Raw genomic sequence first — 19,396 nt, 5'->3', positions numbered from 1 at the left:
AGGAAATTTGAATGCCATATTGGCCTGAATATACTGTGTTGGGGAGGGGGAGTGTTGTTGTTCTTCCAGAACTTAAGCCCTGAAAAACATCCAACTTTCCTATTGTCCAAGAGTATACCTGAATTGTATCTTTTTCAGATGTTGATATATGTGAGACCAAGGAGGCTGTAGATCTTCTACACCCCCTGTGCTTTTGCATATGGTCTTGGAGCATTAGGAATAGTGAATTGACCTGTGAATCGGGATGCTGCTGTCTGCTGTGTGCTCTGATGCTGTAAACGCTGCCTCTGCTATAGCCCCAGCTTGTCAGCATGGCCCTGGACGGCTGTGGCTGCCTCTGGTGTGGCCAGCATAGGGGATCCAAGGTGCTGTGACAGTTTGATGGGGTGCTGTCTTTGTGCCAGGTAGTCCTCAAAGGGGCTCTCCGGTGTGTCAGTAGCAGCTTGACAGCAACGGAGCTAACAGTGCTGGGATGGAGGCTGCTGTGCATCAGCACTTGTCATCTTAAAACTCTCGAGTTCATTCCTTAATCCTGCTTAGGTTCCCCCAAAAGAGAAAGCAGCAAATCTCAGCACTCCCATTCTTCTGTATCCTTTGCCGTGGAAGTGCCCTTTGCAGTCAGTCTCCATTGCTTCAGGTTCCCTGTCATGTCACTGAACTTTGAGACAAGCCAACATGCTCAGCCAGAACTACTGTTACAAGCTCAGTGACAGGTTCACTCCCAGTGTTAGGAGTAGGTTTTTCTCGGAGCGTAGATCAATCAGCAATCAAGACAAAAAAAAGGCAAGTGTTAGAGTCACAGAAGAGCTGAGCTGCAGATTTTAAGCTCACAGTTATTGAAAGCTGGAACATCGGATGTCTTTATAATGCCAAAACTATATGGGATTAACTAAATGGGAATTGTTAAATGGTGAAGGGGAGAGACAGTTGTTCCTGAATACCTTCATGTAGAGGAAATCTAGCTATGAGCCTTCAAAGTGATGGTTTTGAAGAAATAAAGTGTGTTTTTGAATTTGATGTCCAAAACTGGATTCAGACCCAGTAACCAGAGGAATGATCTTGAGGAAAGGCATGCAATTGCTAAAGAACTCAAAATCACTTCAGAACTACGCTGGAAGGTACAGAATGATCATGTGGTGAAATGGCTTGGCTTTATAGTGATGAATTACCCTAGCCGCAAACCTTCCAAACAACTTCAGTGAAAACCCAGTTTCCTTCCAACATCATGTTCTCTGTTTATAAGAAGAACAAAATCAGGCTCTGGGTCATATAAGCAGTGCTATACAGGCACGAGATTTCTTTGATTTACCTCCAAGCATCCCTGTGAACAAGAAAAAGCAAAGATTTTGTAATGAAGTCGCCTGGAAATGAAAAAAGTTGTATCAAAAGATGATGAATGCTTTAGCCCACAAGATAAGATTTCTTTCTCTCTTTATTTTAAGCATATCATAGTGCCTTCCTATGTGATACTGTGCATTGAAGGAGAATTAGCTAGATTGAAATACAATAATGCAGAAGTCTGTATCTAGTTGAAAAGAGACGGCGAAAAAATCTGAAAAATTGTCAGTGCTGTGAAAACAAGAGTTTGTGCAATGAATATTAATTTAATAACTAACCCAGAAGGCATGACTTGAGCACAAGGAGGTTCAGATGTTGTTAGCTAGCTTTGGAAAACACCATCTTAAAAATTGTGGTCATGCCTGATGTTTTTGAAGTCATGAGCTACAGACTTAGCTATGAGTGAAAAGCTTCACCCAGCATCGCATATCCAATGAGGTGGTTGAAGGAAGGAATGGTGCTGGGGATTAACAAAGAGGAGGGAGAGAGACTGAAGAGCAGGATGCAGACCAAAACAGTAATACATCGTGACATTTTTTCACTGATTATGTGTTGTTTCCGTTTTGGATTAAGTACCTTTCCGGCCCAGTGAGTATTTCAGCCACATAGAAAACATTTTTCAGTTTCATACACTTCTAATACCAATTTTTGTTTCTGTTCTTTAAAAACCAGAGTTCTCTTAAGATCCCAGGCTGCTTTACATTGAAGTGAATATGGTAATTTCCACAGAATCAGATTGTTGTGAATATGTTTTTATTTGCTGTTACTAGTTTAAAAGGATAAATTAATGCTTTTCATATTTTTGTAATTCTTTTCTTATTAAGTACAACAATAACAACGAAATTGTTTGGGAAGTTCCCTTTTTTCTTCATTCATTACTGCTTTTTCAACAGATATTACAGAAAAAGAAGAAAATTCTCAAATAAAGCAGGAACCGGACCCAACGTGGTAGACCTCTTCAGTACTGGGTAAAAGAATTTAGCATTTCCTGAAGTCAACACCTGTCAAGGAATAATTTTTTTATATTTTTGGGTGGGGAATAATATTTTTATATTTTTGGGTGGCGAGAAGAGGGTTGAGATACAGGACTGAATGCCAGAAGGTGCCAGTCCTTGTGAATTATTTTATTTGTCTCATTTCTCACCTATAAAATGTAGGATGTTTTCAATACCTTATCCAAATACAACGTAAAGCACATTGTGTTCAAATATGTGAGGCAGTCAGTCCTAGGAAAATGTGGCCTATAAATAAAAATGGGTGATGGTAATTACATACCTCAGAGACAGAGTAACTGAAAGCTTAGGGAATTAGTGTTTACGAAGAGCTCTGACATGGTTGTGTGAAGGAGCATTATTATTCTTGGTAAAGCCTATAGAGTTCCAAATTGTAATTGAGCAGGAAAGCACTTCAATATGATTGCAATATTGTCTAAGCTTGGGACACTTGGTAAAGCTGTTAGCTGTGATGACGAACGAACTTTCTTTAAAAGTTTTTTTTTTATTTTCTGTTAACTTTTATGAAAAGCTTAGTTTAATTTACAATGCAAAACGTTTTGGTGGAGGTGAACAGTGCTAATGATGCTATCGTGTCTCCAACTGTAAAAGGCTGACCCACACAGCTGTGAGTCTCTATGCTTCATTCAGAGAAAATGGCAATTTTAAGCTATCACAGCTCTGTAGTAGTTCTTCCCATTTCGTTTTTTTTGATAATACTCTAAACCAAATATTTTCTTCATTGTGTAGTGTTTGTAGTGTTTGCTACTTTAGAGATTTGATTGATGTAATGTCGGATGCATTTATTTAGTATATTTGAGCTGTAACCTGTCTAGCTTTAGTAAGAAAAAGACGTGGTATTCAGCTCAGAGAAGAAGTCTGTGTACTATTCCTGTTCTGAGGGCACAGACAGGCAACCAGCAAAACCAAGCTCTGGTTCTTCATTTCTGCTGGCCTGAGTGGCTGAGAGGGATAATACCATTTGACCCTCACATGAAGCAGTGGCTGCAGGAGCCTGAAGCCTGCGGGTTTCACTCCTGGCACCATCCAGCTTTTTGGAGAGAAGGACAGGCTTGGCCATAGCCCTCCATCCGTTCCGCATAAACACAGCCTGGTACGTGTCAGGCTGCTGATGGCATTGGGATGAGGGACTGAAGGGACAAATGCAGAAATGATTTGGTAGAAACTGGCAGAGACTGACATACCAGCATACCAACTGTCTGTGCCCTAAGAATTTTAAGTACAGCAGTAGTCTTCCTAATAAATTGGTGAAGGCTGCTTTGGAAATATTTGTCATAAAACTGAACACGGCAGGAGAAAATATGCTAAAGAAAACATTTTGATTTGTTGTGGGAAGCACTTCACCCAGTGGAGATATAAAAAGCCATCTTACTTGTCCATTAAAGGTCACGGAAATTTTGCCTGAGCAATGGCCGCACAACTTGGTGCTGCAGTGGTTCAGATTTTTGGATGCTATAGGCCATCCACTGAATTTATACTAAAGCAAATACTTGATCTAAATTCTTAGAGAGATCACTCAAGCACAGATTTAATCTAATATTTATTGAGAGTAATATTCGGCTTCTGCATGCTCTCTGAATCTAGGCCTAAAGAACATGAAAAGGCAACGCAAACTACTCATATTTGTAATAAAATACAGAGCTGCGATGAAACTAACTCACTTTTGTAATTTTTATTCTCTAGTCAGAAGCATCCAGTTCTGAGAAGAGCCTGCTGGGACTGTCTTGAGCTGTGTAATATAACTGTATAAGAGAAGTACCTTCTATACAAACCCTTTTTGTACTTTTAGATAGAAATGTCTACTTTTTCAGCAGTTCTGTGAATTGACTTAAAGCAAAGAATGACTGTAGATTTGGAATGGCTGGTTTTACTTTGGAATATATTATAAGGACTAAAATTCGATGCAGCAATGCTCGGGAGATGACAGGGATTAAAATCAACAGGGACTTAACAGAGGCTGTCTACATTTCCCAGTGAAGCTGAATTTCACCGTACCTGAATGCATCTCAGCTTTTGTAATGAAGAAGAATTCCTGCAAGTAGTTCAGTTTGTTAGTTTTACTTTGGGGGAGGAAAAAAACAAAAACATTGCTTTTTGGTTCTTACTCCTTTAATGGCTGATTGGACAATAGTATCTGTATATTTGAACTAATTTTTCCTATGATATCTATCACAATTCATATGTTTTTCATAAATAAAAGATAAACTGGTTCACTTGACCGTTAGTACGCATTAATGAGATGGACTGTGAAATGGTCAGTATTTCAGTGTGTGGATTAGGAACCAATTTAAATTAAACCCTGTTAAAGTTTGTTCCATTAATTCAAAGTAGTAAGTGCATGCTTTATCAGAATATCACATGGTTTATGTATGATGGGTCTGGCCTTGCAGTCCTAACGTAGGCAAAACTCGCATGGACCTGAGTGAGAGCTTTTCTCCTGAAGGCTGTGGGAGATGCCCTTCTGTTCATCTAGAACTAGTTATGGAAACATACGCTACAAGCTGCTGTAAGTCCTACTATGTCAAAAGTTAAGTCCCCTATAGTCCTGGTTACACCCCACATCATGTAAAAGACTCGTGCACATTTTTTTTAAGTTTCACAAACCATAAGAGATGTAAAATTCTGGGTATATGATAATCTCTATAGAGAAGATGCAGATTATTGTAAAGGTTTCTCTTTTATTGGCATGGGTTTGGGATGACTGCGTTATGCACAAATGGTAAACCTTATTCCCTGATTAAGAAATAAAGACCTTCTGATGGTTTTCATGACTGTCCATGCAGTATACGTTTACATATTTTACAACAAATCAAGTTACAGCAGTAATTCTGTAGGCAGGTCGAACATGCTGTAGCTTAGTTACTCATTCCCGCAAAGGAAGTAAGCTCCAGTCATGCCTTTCAGACAGAAATCCAGCTCTGGGTGGGTGAGGTTGTTGTATCTTCAAGGAAAATTCTGAAGCCTTAAATTCAGTTAGATACAGTGTCTGTTCCCTGGGACCAACCTGAAATTCAGCAGATGAATTTCAGAGCAGCACACGCTCTGTCATTCTGGAGGCAAGGGAGAGCTGTAGGATGCGTGCTTAACATTTTCACAATTGCTCTGTGCAGATCTAGGTGCTCCCACTTAAATACTCAGACCTTGTGCTGTTGATGTCAGTAGGAGCAGGGTTAGCCCCATGCTGAGTCATTTTGAAAATGCTCATCCCCATTGTACTTTCCAGCTCTCCAGATGGGAACCGGTGGTGACCGATGCAGTGCTGCCTTCCTGTCTCGGCAAACAGCTGCTATCTCAGTCCCATGGGAATGAGCCCATTGACTTAATTTACCTGTTGACTCTCAGCTGTATGGGTGCTATCCCAAATCATAACCACTGATGTATTTCACTGCTCATTGCTTTAATAGACATGCTCAGTTAATGTACCTCCATAAACAGGTTGTTATCAGGGCGATGGCCAGTTCCGCGATTGCTGCTACAAATGTTTAGAATGAGGAAATGAGTTAATGCAGCTTTCCCTGGGTTTTTAGCTGGCTCTCAACTTCCCCTTTTGAAAAAGCGGAAGGACGGGCCATCCCTTCTTCACTCGAAGCTATCTTTAGGAGGCACTTACTGCACAGCCGCCTGCCCAGCAAGGCTATATATTGCTGATGGAATTGTTAGTGCTCCCTCAAAATGAGGGCAAGGCATCATAGCAAAGGAACTGTGAAAATAAGTAATTCCAGCCTACTGCCTTGTCAAGTATATAACAGCAGAGTGTGGACATCCTGCAACTTCATGTGCAGGAGCTGAAAAAAAAAAAAAGAAGTGAAAACCGATGCAGTGGTTCTTACTGGAAGGACTGGAGTCCTTCCGTGATGCTGGGAGTCAGGGGGGTGGTGTGCCTTGGTTCCGTCCCGCTGCTGGGCTTACGGTAATGCTGCTGGGTGCATCGGCATTCAACACTGAAGTGTCTTTTTGGTCTCGGACATTTTGAGTTATATCCAGTAGAGAGATATTAGACTGACAAAATAATTGCACCAATATTTATACCTTCCAAATATCCATTTTATATTAAAGAAGTATCTATCTCTCTATATACAATAGTCCTAACAGGTAGCAGACTTTTAAGATGTTGACCATGTGTGAAAATCTCACTCATTTCCAAGCTAATACTACATGAGGTGTGTCACTCTTTGGTTATTGAGTGATAATGCCCTAAAAAACCTTGGCTGTACTAATAAACAAGTAAATAAATAAAATTGCAACAACTTACCAGAGCTCTGAATATTTTTTGTTCCAGCAGAGAAGTTTTGTGGTGATGAAGTAGCAGACAAGTATTTATTCCCCATGTTTTACTGAACTTTAAAAGCCCATCCTGTGCCTTGGGCTGGCTCCTGTCTCTAAAATAGGGATTTTTGGATCCGGGTAGCATAGGATCCAGGGTGTCCGTCGTGGAGCCTGGTGTTCCTCGGGTCCAGCACCCCAGCTTTTCCTGCAGCTGTAACCACTAGATGTCAGATGAGGTCCAGCACCTCCGTGGTGGAGCTGCTGTCCAGTGTTTTTCCCTTGGGATTTGAAGTTTTCCACATACAAAACTTGAAGCCTTTCTCTTTTGTTTCTTTTCGTATCTGTCCTATCAGCAACATTCTGCAAGGAAAGATGGCAGACTTTCATTTTTGTGACTTTGCAACAGCTGTTAGAGCACATGGTACTGTTCACACACAGCAGTTTGCCATCAGTGACATAAGCAAGGCCTCCCTTGGCTCTGGATTGAATTAAATTTAAACTAAAAAAAAAAAAAAAAAAATTACATTTTGAACAGAGTTAGGGTGGCATTCCTTTCTTCAGCTTTTAATTTCTAAGAGGCTTTGGTACTAGTTTTGGCTGGAGCGCTACAGAAAAGAGAATAGTCCATTTGCCTAGGAAACTGTCAACCTCCAGCGATTTCTCTTCAATAACCCTGATTGAAATCTGTCACCTTAAGTCCCGTATCTGCTGTTCCCACTCCAAAGCAGTGGTGCATTGCTGCAAAGCACTGCTACCAACTCGGTCTGGAGGCCAGTGGGAGTTCTCCATCTCTCTCAAAGATCAGGTCCTGCATTCAGATGCCAGCCTTGTTTCTTTCCCAAAGCATGAATCAGCTCATAAACTCCATAAATGCAGCTTGTTTGTCAGGTGGGTCATTATATGTCAGGTGGGCAGTTGGTAGAAACACTAAGCGGTGTATATACTGAGTTACAGGTTGCATCTCGCTGTGCACTAACCCATCGCCAGCAGTGAGATCTACAAGGTCCACTTCATTTCTCACATCACAAGATGTGGAGGGAGTAAACAGGAAGAAAGTGGTTTCCAGTAATGTACTGTCTGTAAAGCAGTTTTAAACTTGGTACAAACAATTGTAATTATGAAATCAGCTTTCATGACGAAGTTTGTGGTGATTCTGCACAAGAAGCAGCAATCTGGCTATTAACAGAGCAGAATCCAGACAGTCCTGGAGGTATCTTTTTTTAATATTAGTGGTTGTATAATTTTGCCTTGCATACAGGGAAGTCCCCATGTTAAAATAGTACGAAACCAAATTTAAATGACCGTGTTTCTGATCTCAACAGCTGCAAAGTACCATACTTGAGATTCAGGGGAAAGCTAAGCTTAGTATTTGATTTTTTTAATGCAGCCAGAGCAAGCTTTTGTCTGTACAGCTAATAAGGGCATCAGGGGCTTTCCCTGTGCCATGGTTTGCTGCTGCTGATCAGTGGGGAGAGCCCGTGTTAGCTCCACTCGTGGTTTGGGGCTACTGCCTGCCAGGAACAGGGACACGGGTGCTGCCTCGCTGACCAAGACATCTCCACTCCCGGTTGAGTGTGGGTCTGGGCTTGCTTTGGCGACCAGCTTGCGGTAAGGTGTTGGCCTGCCGGGGACACGAGCTGCACCCGAGCACGGGCTGCCAGAGGAGAGGTAGCGGAGGGAGTCAGGGATGGGGCCGAGGGCTCGCGTCCAGGCGGCCGGCTGGAGCTGGGCTCCTGCCGAGCATCCCGTGGAGAGCGGGTCCCGGCTCTGTCGGGACAGCCCAGCACTGGCACCCGTTGTAATCGAGGGTGCCCTTGCTGGGGACAAAAGTATGCCAGGGTGCACCTTTGCCTGCGAGCAGTGAGGTTGATAACCTGCAGCCTTTGTGTCCCTCCAGGCCTTTCTGCTCGGAGCTGGGGGCGGAGGAGGAGGAGGATGCTGGTGCGCTGCCATTTTAGAGGGGCTTTGCAAGGGACCCTCGTGCTCTCCCAGTGGGAGGCAGAGGTCCATCTCCAGCCCACCCTGGGGTTTCCCCACGCCTGGGGTCCCCCGTGGCCGATGCTCCCACGCGGCCCTGCGCCCGGGTAAGGCAGCGAGCGGAGCTGCGGTGCTGGGGCCGGCTCAGGTCCTCAGACGCTGCTCAAGGGAGCTTTTTGGTGGCAGATTTTGGGGAAGCCACAGGTGACTGTCAGGAAATGACGATGCAAGGGCAGGACCTCTTGTGTGCGCAGCCTGCGGCTGCCCCATCCTGCCTGCGCTGTGCCCTCAGCTTCCCTGCCTGCCCTGGGAGCACAGGACAGTCTCCCAGCCGTACAGACAACGGTGCTGCTGTCCCTGGGCTCAGGGAGCACATTACATACTTCATTCAGCCCATCCAGCTCGGCTCGAGAGGGCGAAGACTCCTCTGGTCGCCATTGCCAAGGCACTTGTCCGTCCTCAACCCTCTGCGAAATGGGTGCTGCAGCACCCTCTGCCATCACAGGGCAGCGCCAGCAGTCAGAGGGGCCACTTGGCTAACGGGGCAGCTGCCCTGGCCCTGGCCCTTCACTGTCCTCTGATTTGAGAGGTGCCTCCAGGGCACCCCCGGGGCGTCCCTGCTGACCTCCTCCTTCCCAGCCCTGGAGCCACTGGAGGGGCTGGGCTGGAGACTCCCCACGGGAAACACCGACTCAATACAAACCACAGCGGGTGAACAATTATGGGTGTGATTGCAGCAGGGCTTCCGCTTTCCCGCGGGCTTTAACAGCGGAGCAGAGCTGTGTGAAGGCAGAGGAGAGGGGAGGACGCTGAGACGCCTGGAGAGGCAGGAGCAGGGGCCGGAGTGGGACGCCGTGGCTAGGAGCAGCTATGGGGGATGTCTTCATCCGGCACATCGAGCTGCTGGGCTACGAGAAAAGGTTTTTCCCCAGCCAGCACTATGTGAGTATACAGCGACCTTCCAACAAGCTGAGTAGTGAAGACCAGCCAGGGTAAAAACCCGGCCAGCAAATTTTTTTAGACAAATGTGGCCGAGGGCCTAAGAGCATCCTTTTTTTGGGGGAGGGTGGAGTGGTGGCTGATGGCATGAGCTTGAGGCAGCCAGAGGCTAAAACGTCCTGAATGCACAATATTTTGGGCACCTCCTTTGCAAGCCATCAGTTACTCTGCAGGCTTGGAAAGGGCTTTTCCCTCTTTGATTCCCACCTGTCTGCATGTTTCTGTCCCCACGCCATCCCTGGTGAGCTGCCCTAGCGCCCAGCTCGCTCGCTGCCTTGGGCTTTGCCTAGCGCAAAGCTACTCGCTTTGGGGTGGTGGAAGGAAAACACGCAGTGTATCTAAAACTGAAACACCTGCGGGGCTCCCTGGGGGCTTCGGTCACAGCGGGGTGCAGGGTCCCGCTCACCCACAGAGCTGCAGTGCCTTTGCTTTGCCCCTCAGGTCTACATGTTCCTGGTGAAGTGGAACGACCTCTCCGAAAAGGTTGTCTACCGCAGGTTTACCGAGATATACGAGTTCCACGTGAGTCACCCTGGGGCAAGAACCGGCTCCCAGCCCAGCACACCAGGGCTCTGGGTGGGGAAAAATAAGAGGGCAAATTCCAGGTGAAATTGCCCCAAAACAAACCTGGCTCCAAAGAGGCTCCTGGGTCCCAATGCTTCAATCTCCTTCACCCCTTGAAATGGGGAGCCATCGGCTCTGTGCTCCCCTGGCAGATTTCTCCCAGTGCCGAGGCACAGGGTCCAGCCGGCACATGCCAGTGGCAGTGGGGTGAGTGCCGGGAAGTGGGGCAAGCTGCAGGCAGGGGTGCGGGTGCTATAGGGGCATATCCCGGTGCCATCCTCACGGCTTGTGCCTGGCTCTGCTCCGCAGAAAGCGCTGAAGGAGATGTTTCCCATTGAATCTGGGGACATCAACGTGGAGAACCGGATCATCCCACACTTGCCAGGTGAGCAGCACGTGCTGGGCCTGGGGAGTGAAATAGAAATTGCAGCTTGTCGGGAAATTCCCCAGCGGGCCGAGCTCTGTGGGCTGCCTCCTGCGCAGGTGCTTGGTGCGTTTCTGTTCCCCACTGGGTTTGAAATCAAAACCCCAGAATGTTCTGAGCAGCGGTGGTGGTTTCTCCCAATACTCGCCAGCCCCACAGACCCCGTCCTTCCTCCCTGAAGGCTGGGCACCCTGAAGACATGTCCTGCAGCATCGGCTGCGACCCCCAGCTGGTGCAAAGGGTCTGGCTTTGGGGAGGCTGAGCCCTCCTTTGGTGACACCATCACTGGGATTGGTTTTAGTGACCTTATGGCAACACAGATATTTCGTAAGAGGAAGTGATGCAATGTGTCTTCAATGACAGGGAATGAATTCCTGATCCAAAGAGCTGACGGTTTGTCCCCAAGCAAGGTGCAGGTCAGCAAAATTCCCCCTTTTATTTAATTTCCTGCTTTAGAGGAGGCAGGAAGGAGTATGAGAAATAGCTGCGGGTTGTGGTCAATGCCTCTTGAGGAGGAATAAACCTGCACCACCACAGCAGTGTGGGTGCCACGTCTTGAGGGGGCTCCCCTCAGGGTCGGTTGGACTAACACGGCTGTGCCGGGACCCTTCCCATGTGCTGCCGCTGCCATGCTGGGACTCTTCAGAGTGTCCTTGTCCCGTTTGGGGAACTGAAAGCACTGGGGGATGAGGCAGGCGTCAGACTGCTGCAGGGGGGGTGGGGGTGTCATGGGCTGCACACATGCAGCCTGACATGGGGTTCAACACTGCTGTGGGTCAGGGCTGCCAGCAGCATTTTGGAGCCCTGGGGTCAAGACCGGCTGCTGCAGGACATGCACCATGGCCAGTGGGACAGAGGTGCATCTCCCCCAGCCACAGGCTGGTCCCGAGCCCCTCCTTGGGCCCCGGTGCAGCTGCTGTATTTGTAGACCAGCGGCTGGGCTTAGTCTGAGCACAGATGTGGGAGTTGTCCTGTAAGTGAAATGGAGTTGAACGGGGTCTTTTCTGGGCTTGCACGAGCTATGTAAGGGTCCATGGGCTGCAGGGGGATGAGTCCAGCTGCACAGAGCTCTGCTCTGCGCTGCCCATGGCACCCGGGCTGCGCGCTGCACCGTGCTCACCTCTCAAGCTGCATTGCCAAAACGAGGAACCCGCAGCTGTAGCTCTTCTGCAAAGCAGCTGTGGCCCCGCAGTCAGCTTCTCCCCAGCTTTTTCAGCACCGTGCATCGCCCTCCATGTGCATGCCAGGGCCAGAGCAGCAAAGGAGGAGACAGGGCCATGCTCCCACAGAGCTTCACCTTATGGGCACCATGCAGCCATGCAGCGCCCTGGGGCCAAATCCACTTGTTTTCAGGGAAAAATTAATGATTCAGAGCAGCCTGCTTGGGAAAGTTGTAAAAACAGGGCACTCTGCTTTTTCTGAGTGCTTTCCCCTCTCCCCCAGCACCGAAGTGGTTTGACGGGCAGCGCTCGACGCAGAACAGGCAGGGCACCCTGACTGAGTACTGCTACACGCTGGTCAACCTGCCCCACAAGATCTCCCGATGCCTGCACGTGGTCAACTTCTTCAAGGTCCGTCACGATGACATGAACCCTGTCACAGACAGCCAGTGAGTCCAGCTGCCTGCCATTTTGGTGGAAATCCTGCATCCCCGGCCCTGGGTGCTGGCAGCAGCCCACAGGGAGGGCACCACTGCCAGCGGTGAGGGGTGGCTGGTATTGAGCTGCCTTTGCTCTGACCTGCCTAGAACCAAGAAGCCCGAGGTCTTCCTCCTGCCAAAGGATGCCAAGAAAAACCCCACCGGTAAGAGGCCTCAGAGGGGTGCAAGCAGCTGCCTCAGCAGCAGCAAACCCTGGCAGGGAGAGGGGCAGCCATCCCATGGCAGATGCCGTGACTGAGAGCACGGTCTCTGTGCCAGAGCTGCAGCTGGGTGGAAACCACAGCCTTGGGGGGAATGAGTCCTTGTTCTGGGATCCAGCTGGTTTGAGACCAGAAGAGGCTGGGAGAGTGCTTTGGGCTGTCCTGGGGCTGCTTTCGGCTTGCCTGAAATAGGGTATTTCTGTGCTGGCAACTGGGAGAGGGAACGTTTCTCACTTCTCCCACACAGACATCACGGGCCCCATTGTCCTGCAAACATACCGAGCCATCGCCGACTACGAGAAGAGCTCCACATCTGAGATGGCTCTAAAAGCTGGGGACATGGTAGATGTCGTGGAGAAGAGCGAAAGCGGTATGTGTCCATGTCTCCGAAGAGCCCCTGAGGGCCAGCCCCCTCCTAGCTACCATTTCAGCAGGGACAGGGACTGCCCTTGCAATCTCATGTCCAAATGCAGCATGCAAGTTAGTTATGCCAGTGCATGGGTTAAAGGGTAGGCGGTTATTTCAGGGTCTCCTGATGGAGAGGAGAGGCTCGGAGCAAATGCAACTGGCAGGACCGAACCTCTTGGTGCTTCCTGCCCTCTTGGGACATGTTTCACATTCATATGGAGCCACATGACAGTTGGTTTTGGCTGGGGAGGGTGTGGGGCAATCCTAGAAAACCATGCAACCTCTTTGCATGCCTCAGCCTATGAGGTTTCCTGCCCAGGAGGAAACAGGATGAACTGGCCAAGCTCCTTGGTTCCACCATGTAAACAGAAACCGACCCCGGTGCCATCCCCTCCATCCGGGCCACATGGATGCCTGTGCCTGCCCCGGCCAGGGACAGACCTGGTGCTGGTGCCCCCACAGTGTCCCTGCAAGACCCTCTGCTCTTGCCCACGGCTGCTTTCCTTGCAGGATGGTGGTTTTGCCAGGTGAAGAATAAACGGGGCTGGGTGCCAGCTGCCTATCTGGAACCAATGGATGGTCCTGATGAGTCTGAAGAGCAGGAGCCCAACTACGCAGGTAAAATGTTGGGGTAACCGAGGTGTGCACCAGAGCACCAGTGTGCCGCACCTCCCTGCTGGGATGGTTCATTGCAAGGCCCCAGTCGGGCAGTCCACACTGAGCAGGACCGCTGGGCAGGGAGATATTGCTGGAGGAGCTGCCAGGAGGGATAAATCTCATGGTTAGGTACCTCAGTGTCAACCTCAGGAGCTTCCCATGACCTGCAGCTCAGCAGTAGATGCTTGTTTTGGCTGATCACACAGGCACATCTTCATCCAGTGGCCATCCTGAGCTAGCTGGGTGAACACCAAGTTGCTGGGTTAGCAAAGGAATATGGTGCAGCATCCGAACCGAGGCACAGGCTTTCCCTAGCGCTTGGCTTCCGTGCTGTCCTTATCAGCCCTCCGCATCGCCCCACTGTGACAGCGGGGCCTTATCGCACAGGAGCAGAGGGAGGATCCTGCAGACTCATGCTGATTGCTCTCCAGGCTTCGTCTTTGTGGTTTTCGAAACACTGCAACAGACTATTAGCACAACACTTCTTCCTCATTTAATCATCTGAATTATAAACATGGTCTTCAGCAGAGATAGGTGTGCTTCCACTGCTTGCATTCACCAGCTTTCTCCTGGAGAGGTGCTGGAGGGGCTGGGATGAGCCACAGGCACTGACAAGGCTGAGGAAAAGTCTGAATCCAAACTTGGAGAACTGAAGCACCCTGAGTCTTGCCTAAAATGTAGGGTAGATGCCCTGGTGCCTCCTCTCCCCAGTGGCTGGAGAGGCTGAGCCCCATCCCTGGGGTGGTAGCACACAACCCACTGTCCTGATTTTGCGCACAGGTGAGCAGTACATTGTCCAGAAAAGCTACACAGCCATGGAGGAGGACGAGCTGACCCTCAAGGAGGGTGATACCATTGAAGTCATCCACAAGCTGCTTGATGGCTGGTGGGTCATCAGGTGAGAGATGCCAAGAACAAATCAGGCAAGCGGGATTTGGGCAGAGGGAAGGGATGAACCAGCCGTTCTGCACGTTGGGGCAGTGAAAGCCACCGACCGTTTTGTGCTGCTGCCCAGCACTTCCTTTTTGCAGGGCTGCTTCTTGTAGCCTGTGGCTTTGCCAAATGTTAAATGTTGCAGCTGGGGCTTCCTCTGCTGGGGGCTTCAGAAATATCCAGGAAGGAGGCAGATGAAAAAAACCAGTATGTGATATTTTGCCTTTAAGTATTCTGACACATTGTGCTTTGCGAAACCTTAGCTTTCATCATAGCCCTGGCCTGCCCTGCAAACTCAGGCTTTCCCAAGGGGAATCCCAGCTGCACCTGTGTTCTGGAGAGTCACAGATTGTGCATTCACAGCAGGACATGGCATGGCTGCAAACCCTGGGGATCCTCCTGCCGCAGCCTGTGCCCAGGCGAGTGGCACCAGGAGGATCTCCTGGTGTTTGCAGGTGTGCTGGGCTGGAGGGGGAGATGGGCCAGGGACCAGGGAGTGTTCTTGAGCACACAGCAGCAGGGTGTCTGGCAGGAGGCTCTGAGCAATGCTTCAGGCGCCCAGCGAAACCCCAAGGGGAGATAATATGAGCTGGTAAGACCCTGAAAGCTGTGAGCCATTGCTCTCTCTGCTACTTACTTGCTTTTGGGACTCAAGCCACACTTTCAGGGAGAGCCACAGGCACACAGGGTGGGAGGACAGTCAAAGCCCCCCTCACTGCAAAGGACATGAGAAATAACCCAGCCAGCACCAGCTGGGGACAGGCATGAGGAGCTGGTGGTTGCAGAGCCACGGCTGCAAGCGATGTTGCTTTGTGTTGCACTGCAGGAAGGATGAAACCACAGGTTATTACCCCTCCATGTACCTGCAGAAAGCTGGGGAGGCGAACACCTCTGTGAAGAGTGAGCTGAGGAACCGGATTGCTCCTCCACGGAGGTAGGAGAAGCTCTGGGTGGGGGCAAGGAGGACTAAAGCTCTTCTTTGAGAGGGTGAAATGAAACCAGACAGTGATTTGTGGTGTCCCTTGCTCACCCTGGCAACGAGGAACTTCCCAGGAGAGACGTGAGCAGGGCAAAGACAGAGCAGGAGGCAGATCCTGCAGGGCTGCAGCAAAAATAGCTCAGTGCTCCCCGACTTCCAAGGGTGGAGAGGCACCCCAGCATTTCTGATGCAGGGCTGCATGATCCTTGCTCTGGCAGGTCCTCTAGCCAGGCGTATTTCTCCTTGTCCTTCTGCAAAGTTTCTTTTCTGGGCTGATCTTGTCTAATTTTCAAATTGGCCTTTTTCTTATTTCCTAAGTGCATCCACTGAATCTTTGAGAACTGAGGAGAGATTTGACTAATCAGAGTTGCCAAATGGCCTAATCTGATCGGAGGATTTGAGCTAATGGAAAGGATTTTATTTTGATTAAAAAGATAAAAAGCAATAATAACTCATTAATTTCAATGCAAAGAAAACTGCTAGGAAGGGCAGAGCTTGCCTCTATCTTTTCTTCCCTACAAGAAAACACGGCAGCCTTACTATAAAATCTCTCAAAATCCAGCTCTGCTGGAGCATGTATTGAGTGTGAGACAGTGTAAAATGGCCCAAATCCACCTATTTGAGCGCAGTGATGCTTACTGATACCCTTGGAGGAGGTGACGTGGCCTGTTTCAAGGACAGTGACTTGCCCCCCATGGTGAATGCTGTCCCTGTGGTGCTGGTGATGGCAGCCAGGCTGAGCCCTGTTGCAAAGGTGGAGACCTGCCATTGTGGGCAAGAGGTTTGCTATGAAATGGGGTGCTCAGACCAGGGAGGGGCTGAAGGTAGATGGGCATGTTGCCTTGAGCAGAGCAGGAGGACGATGCCATGGGGTGGACATCAGGAGCCACCTTGCTTATGCCTTGGTAGTGAATACAAAGCGGTGGCTTGCCTGGGGACGGTCCCCAACGCTGGGGGTTCCCCTGTGGCAACATGCCGCCACACAACCCCAGGCTGCTCAGCCTTTCACTTCTCTCAGTAGTTTCTCTGCTGTGGGTTCAACACCGCACATACAGGTGCATGCTGACATGTACCTCACACATGCCCTGGCCCAGGGACTGAGCCTTGGGCGTTGAGGAGCCATGCCAAACCCCACACCAGCATCTTAGTGTTGCAGCCAGTATAGATGCCATGTGTGTATGTCCATCCATCCAAAAGCAAAGCTACAGATCACTTCCAGGGCTTTCTCGAGCTCTGGGGAAAACCTCACGCCCATCTCATCTGATCTACCTTGCCATCCCCATCATTACTTTCCAGGCTTGTGCTCGGGCTTTACCGTTCAGTATTTGCTTCCAAAGCACCACTCCAGCTGCCTCCTAACATGCTGTACATCAATGTCTCACCTATGCCTTCCCTCGAGGGCTAGCATCCCCCTGCTGCTTTCCACCAGGTGAAACCAAAAAGCAGATATTGGGGTTTGGGTGAGGCAGAAGAGGAAGCACGGGGGGGAAATCCTCAGTGAGAAAGTGCATGATGTGAGAGCTGCCGGCATGGAAACTGAAAGTTTTGTTTCTCACTCACTGCAGATCCACCATCCGAAATGCGAAGAGCATCCACAAGCAGAGCCGGAAGCTGATCAGCCAGGAGACCTACAGAAGGAACAGCAAGAAGTACATCCAGAGCCAGAGGAACATGAAGGAAAACTTGCAGAACAAGGCCAAAGTCCTCAGTAAGTCTCAACAGGGCTTTTGCCCTGGATGTGGGCTGAAGTCCTGCAGGCACAGCTCATGCCCTCCAATGCCTGTTGCTGGAGCTGTGGCACGAGCAAACAAGCCTGGGAATCCCTGTGCCACGCTGAAAGATCTGGATGGGGAGGAGGAAACGAGTCTTCTTTTCTCCAAACCCTCTGCACTTCATGCCCCAAGGTTGGGCTGTCCCTACAGGGCAGCACGGCCTCTGGCTCTGCCCCATCACAGGTGGGAGGTGATGCAGTAGGACAACACATGTAAGTCACACGTTGCCTGTCCACCCTTCTCCTGTGGGGAAAGCATGTGCAGGGAGGTGTTTCTTTTCAATGAGGTTTCTTACCTCTGGTCTGACAGAGAAGGAGCAGCACATGGTGGCATTTCTGCCCTCAGTAGGTCCTGGTAAAGGTAAGCCCACATTTAGGACCTGTGCTTTCCTCTGTGCACCTAACCTCACCCTTGCTGCTCTTACCATTACCATTATCATGTATGTTAGCTGTCAGCAAAGCACACAGAGGGAGGTGGTGCATAAAGAAGGAGGCTGCTGTTGAGGTAGACGCTTTAGATCTGGTAATCCCTGTGCAGGGTCCATGACCTTCCCAAGGGAGAGCAGCTCCTTGCACAGACCTAGAGCTGGGCTCCCGCCCAAGCAGAGCTCCCAACCAGGAACCGATGGGCTCATCCCACCACCCTGACCTCCGGGGAAGACCATCACACACAGCTGAGACAGGAGGAGAGGCAGGAACTTTGGTGACCATTACATGAACGTTCACATGAAGGTGTGGGGTGGTGGAGAGCTCTGACCCATCTGTATGTCCACTTCACCTGCAGTTGAGAAAAATGAGCAAGAGGAGAACAAGCCCAAGGCTCAGCCTGCTGTTCCTCCCCGTCCCAGCAAAGACCTCATCCTGAACCGCTGTACCGAGAGCACCCGGAGAAAGATCCTGTGAGCCCTCAGCCCCCCACACCAGCCAGCCGATGCTTTATCTCCGCCAGCTCCTGCGCAGCCGGGGCTCAGGGCCAGACTGGGGGATCTAGGTGGCTCCGGCAGCTGCCGCAGGCCCCGGGTCGCTGCCGGCCAGATCGGCGCAGCCCAGCGCCCATCTTCATCCACTGGTACGACAAGCCCAAGATGTCCTAATGACACTGTGAGGAGAGCTCCAGCCCCGCTCCACCAGCTCCTGGAGGGCTGAGGCCACTGGGGACCCCTCGCCACTAGACCCCCTTTTATCGTCTATTTGTATTTTGAATGATTTTGCATCTTTCACCAATAAAGGAGAGACACTTTATAGATGTATTTCAATGTCCAGCGGGGTATTGGGCAAGGGAATCTTGTGAAAGATGCTGGCAGGAAGGAAGTTTGGTGGAGGGGGCAAAAGGACAGCACCTTCCTCCTGGAAGGCAGCTGCTTCACTCCCTCTAATAGAAAGCGAAGGCTGGGGTGTGGGTATATGGTGTTTGCTGGGTGGGGTAGGAGCCATGAGGCGAGGTGGCCACGTTGAACGGCAGCAAGGTGTGAGGGCCGTGTGGGGTGGGTGGCCCAGGGCCCGTGGGGCTGCCAGGGCGTGAGGGGCGAGCGACTTCCCAAGGCTGCGGACACTGGTCCCTCCTGCCACCTCATGGAGGACCGCCATGTTGGAAGGCCAGCAGCCATCACAGCACGGCCAGCGCCTTGGGGACAGGGCTGTTTTGCAACAGGGAGCGTGGTGCGAGATGCCACCACAGCCAGCCCTGCCACTGCCACACCAGGCCGGTTTGGGTTTTGGTCTGGGTCTGGGTTTGGGTCTAGGTGTAGGCTGGGTCTGAGTCTGAGCCCAGGTTAGGGTCTGGGTTTGGATTTGGGTTTGGGTCTGGGTTTGGATTTGGGTTTGGGTTTGGGTCTGGGTCTGGGTTTGGGATGGAGTCTGGGTCTGGCTCTAGGCATAGGTTTGGGTCTGGGTTTGGGTGTGGGTTCCAGTCTGGGTCTGAGTCCGGGTCCACGTTAGGGTCTGGGTTTGGCGCTGGGACTAGGTTTGGGATGGGTCCAGGGTAGGGTCTGGGTTTGGGTCTAGTTCCGGGTCTGGGACTAGGTTTAGGTCGGGGTTTGGACTTTGGTGTGGGTGTAGGTCTGCTTCTCGGTGTAGGTCTGGGTCTAGGTTTAGATTTAGATCTAGGTCTGGGTCACTGTCAGGGTCTGCGTAGGGTTGGGGCCACCGCCTGCACAGGGCGGCATAGCCCCTTTAAGACGAGACCTTCGCGCGCCTCAGCCCTCCCC

At 50.2% G+C, this 19,396-nt stretch overlaps 2 protein-coding genes across 11 annotated transcripts in view; both read left to right on the top strand.

The window, feature by feature from the left end:
- The window catches only part of GTF2I (general transcription factor IIi), an 81,041-nt gene extending 74,612 nt beyond the window's left edge, over positions 1–6,429 (top strand). For 2 of the 4 annotated variants that reach the window (XM_010573485.1, XM_010573487.1), the window contains 2 exons: positions 2,232–2,306; positions 4,035–6,429. In XM_010573485.1, the coding sequence (XP_010571787.1) occupies positions 2,232–2,290 (59 nt within the window). In that variant the 3' untranslated portion in view covers positions 2,291–2,306; positions 4,035–6,429. The remainder of the gene's footprint in view (positions 1–2,231; positions 2,307–4,034) is intronic. The other 2 variants (XM_010573484.1, XM_010573486.1) reach the window with 2 other exon arrangements.
- A 2,936-nt stretch (positions 6,430–9,365) lies between these two features.
- NCF1 (neutrophil cytosolic factor 1) lies at positions 9,366–18,415 on the top strand. 7 transcript variants are annotated; one of them, XM_010573480.1, is made up of 11 exons: positions 9,366–9,536; positions 10,035–10,115; positions 10,467–10,542; positions 12,025–12,190; positions 12,329–12,384; positions 12,689–12,811; positions 13,360–13,467; positions 14,287–14,404; positions 15,266–15,373; positions 16,984–17,126; positions 17,974–18,415. In XM_010573480.1, the coding sequence occupies exons 1-11, from the start codon at positions 9,465–9,467 to the stop codon at positions 18,090–18,092; spliced, it is 1,170 nt and encodes a 389-aa protein (XP_010571782.1). In that variant the 5' UTR covers positions 9,366–9,464; the 3' UTR covers positions 18,093–18,415. The 7 variants fall into 7 exon arrangements, with proteins under 7 accessions (XP_010571782.1, XP_010571781.1, XP_010571779.1 ...); XM_010573479.1 differs by having other exon boundaries at positions 10,035–10,169; XM_010573477.1 differs by lacking the exon at positions 17,974–18,415 and having other exon boundaries at positions 16,984–17,679.
- Positions 18,416–19,396: the final 981 nt, after the last annotated feature.

Source organism: Haliaeetus leucocephalus, unplaced genomic scaffold, assembly GCF_000737465.1.
Source record: "Haliaeetus leucocephalus isolate CR32 unplaced genomic scaffold, Haliaeetus_leucocephalus-4.0 Scaffold395, whole genome shotgun sequence".
Classification (NCBI taxonomy): Eukaryota; Metazoa; Chordata; class Aves; order Accipitriformes; family Accipitridae; genus Haliaeetus; species Haliaeetus leucocephalus.
This window is presented reverse-complemented; position numbering and strand designations above follow the sequence as displayed.

Coding starts and splice junctions, on each gene's coding strand:
- NCF1 (XM_010573476.1), top strand. CDS start 9,465: ATGGGGGATGTCTTCATCCGGCACATCGAGCTGCTGGGCTACGAGAAA. Junction 10,170..10,466: donor CCAGCACACCAGGGCTCTGG/GTGGGGAAAAAT, acceptor TCTGCTCCGCAG/AAAGCGCTGAAGGAGATGTT. Junction 10,543..12,024: donor GATCATCCCACACTTGCCAG/GTGAGCAGCACG, acceptor CCTCTCCCCCAG/CACCGAAGTGGTTTGACGGG.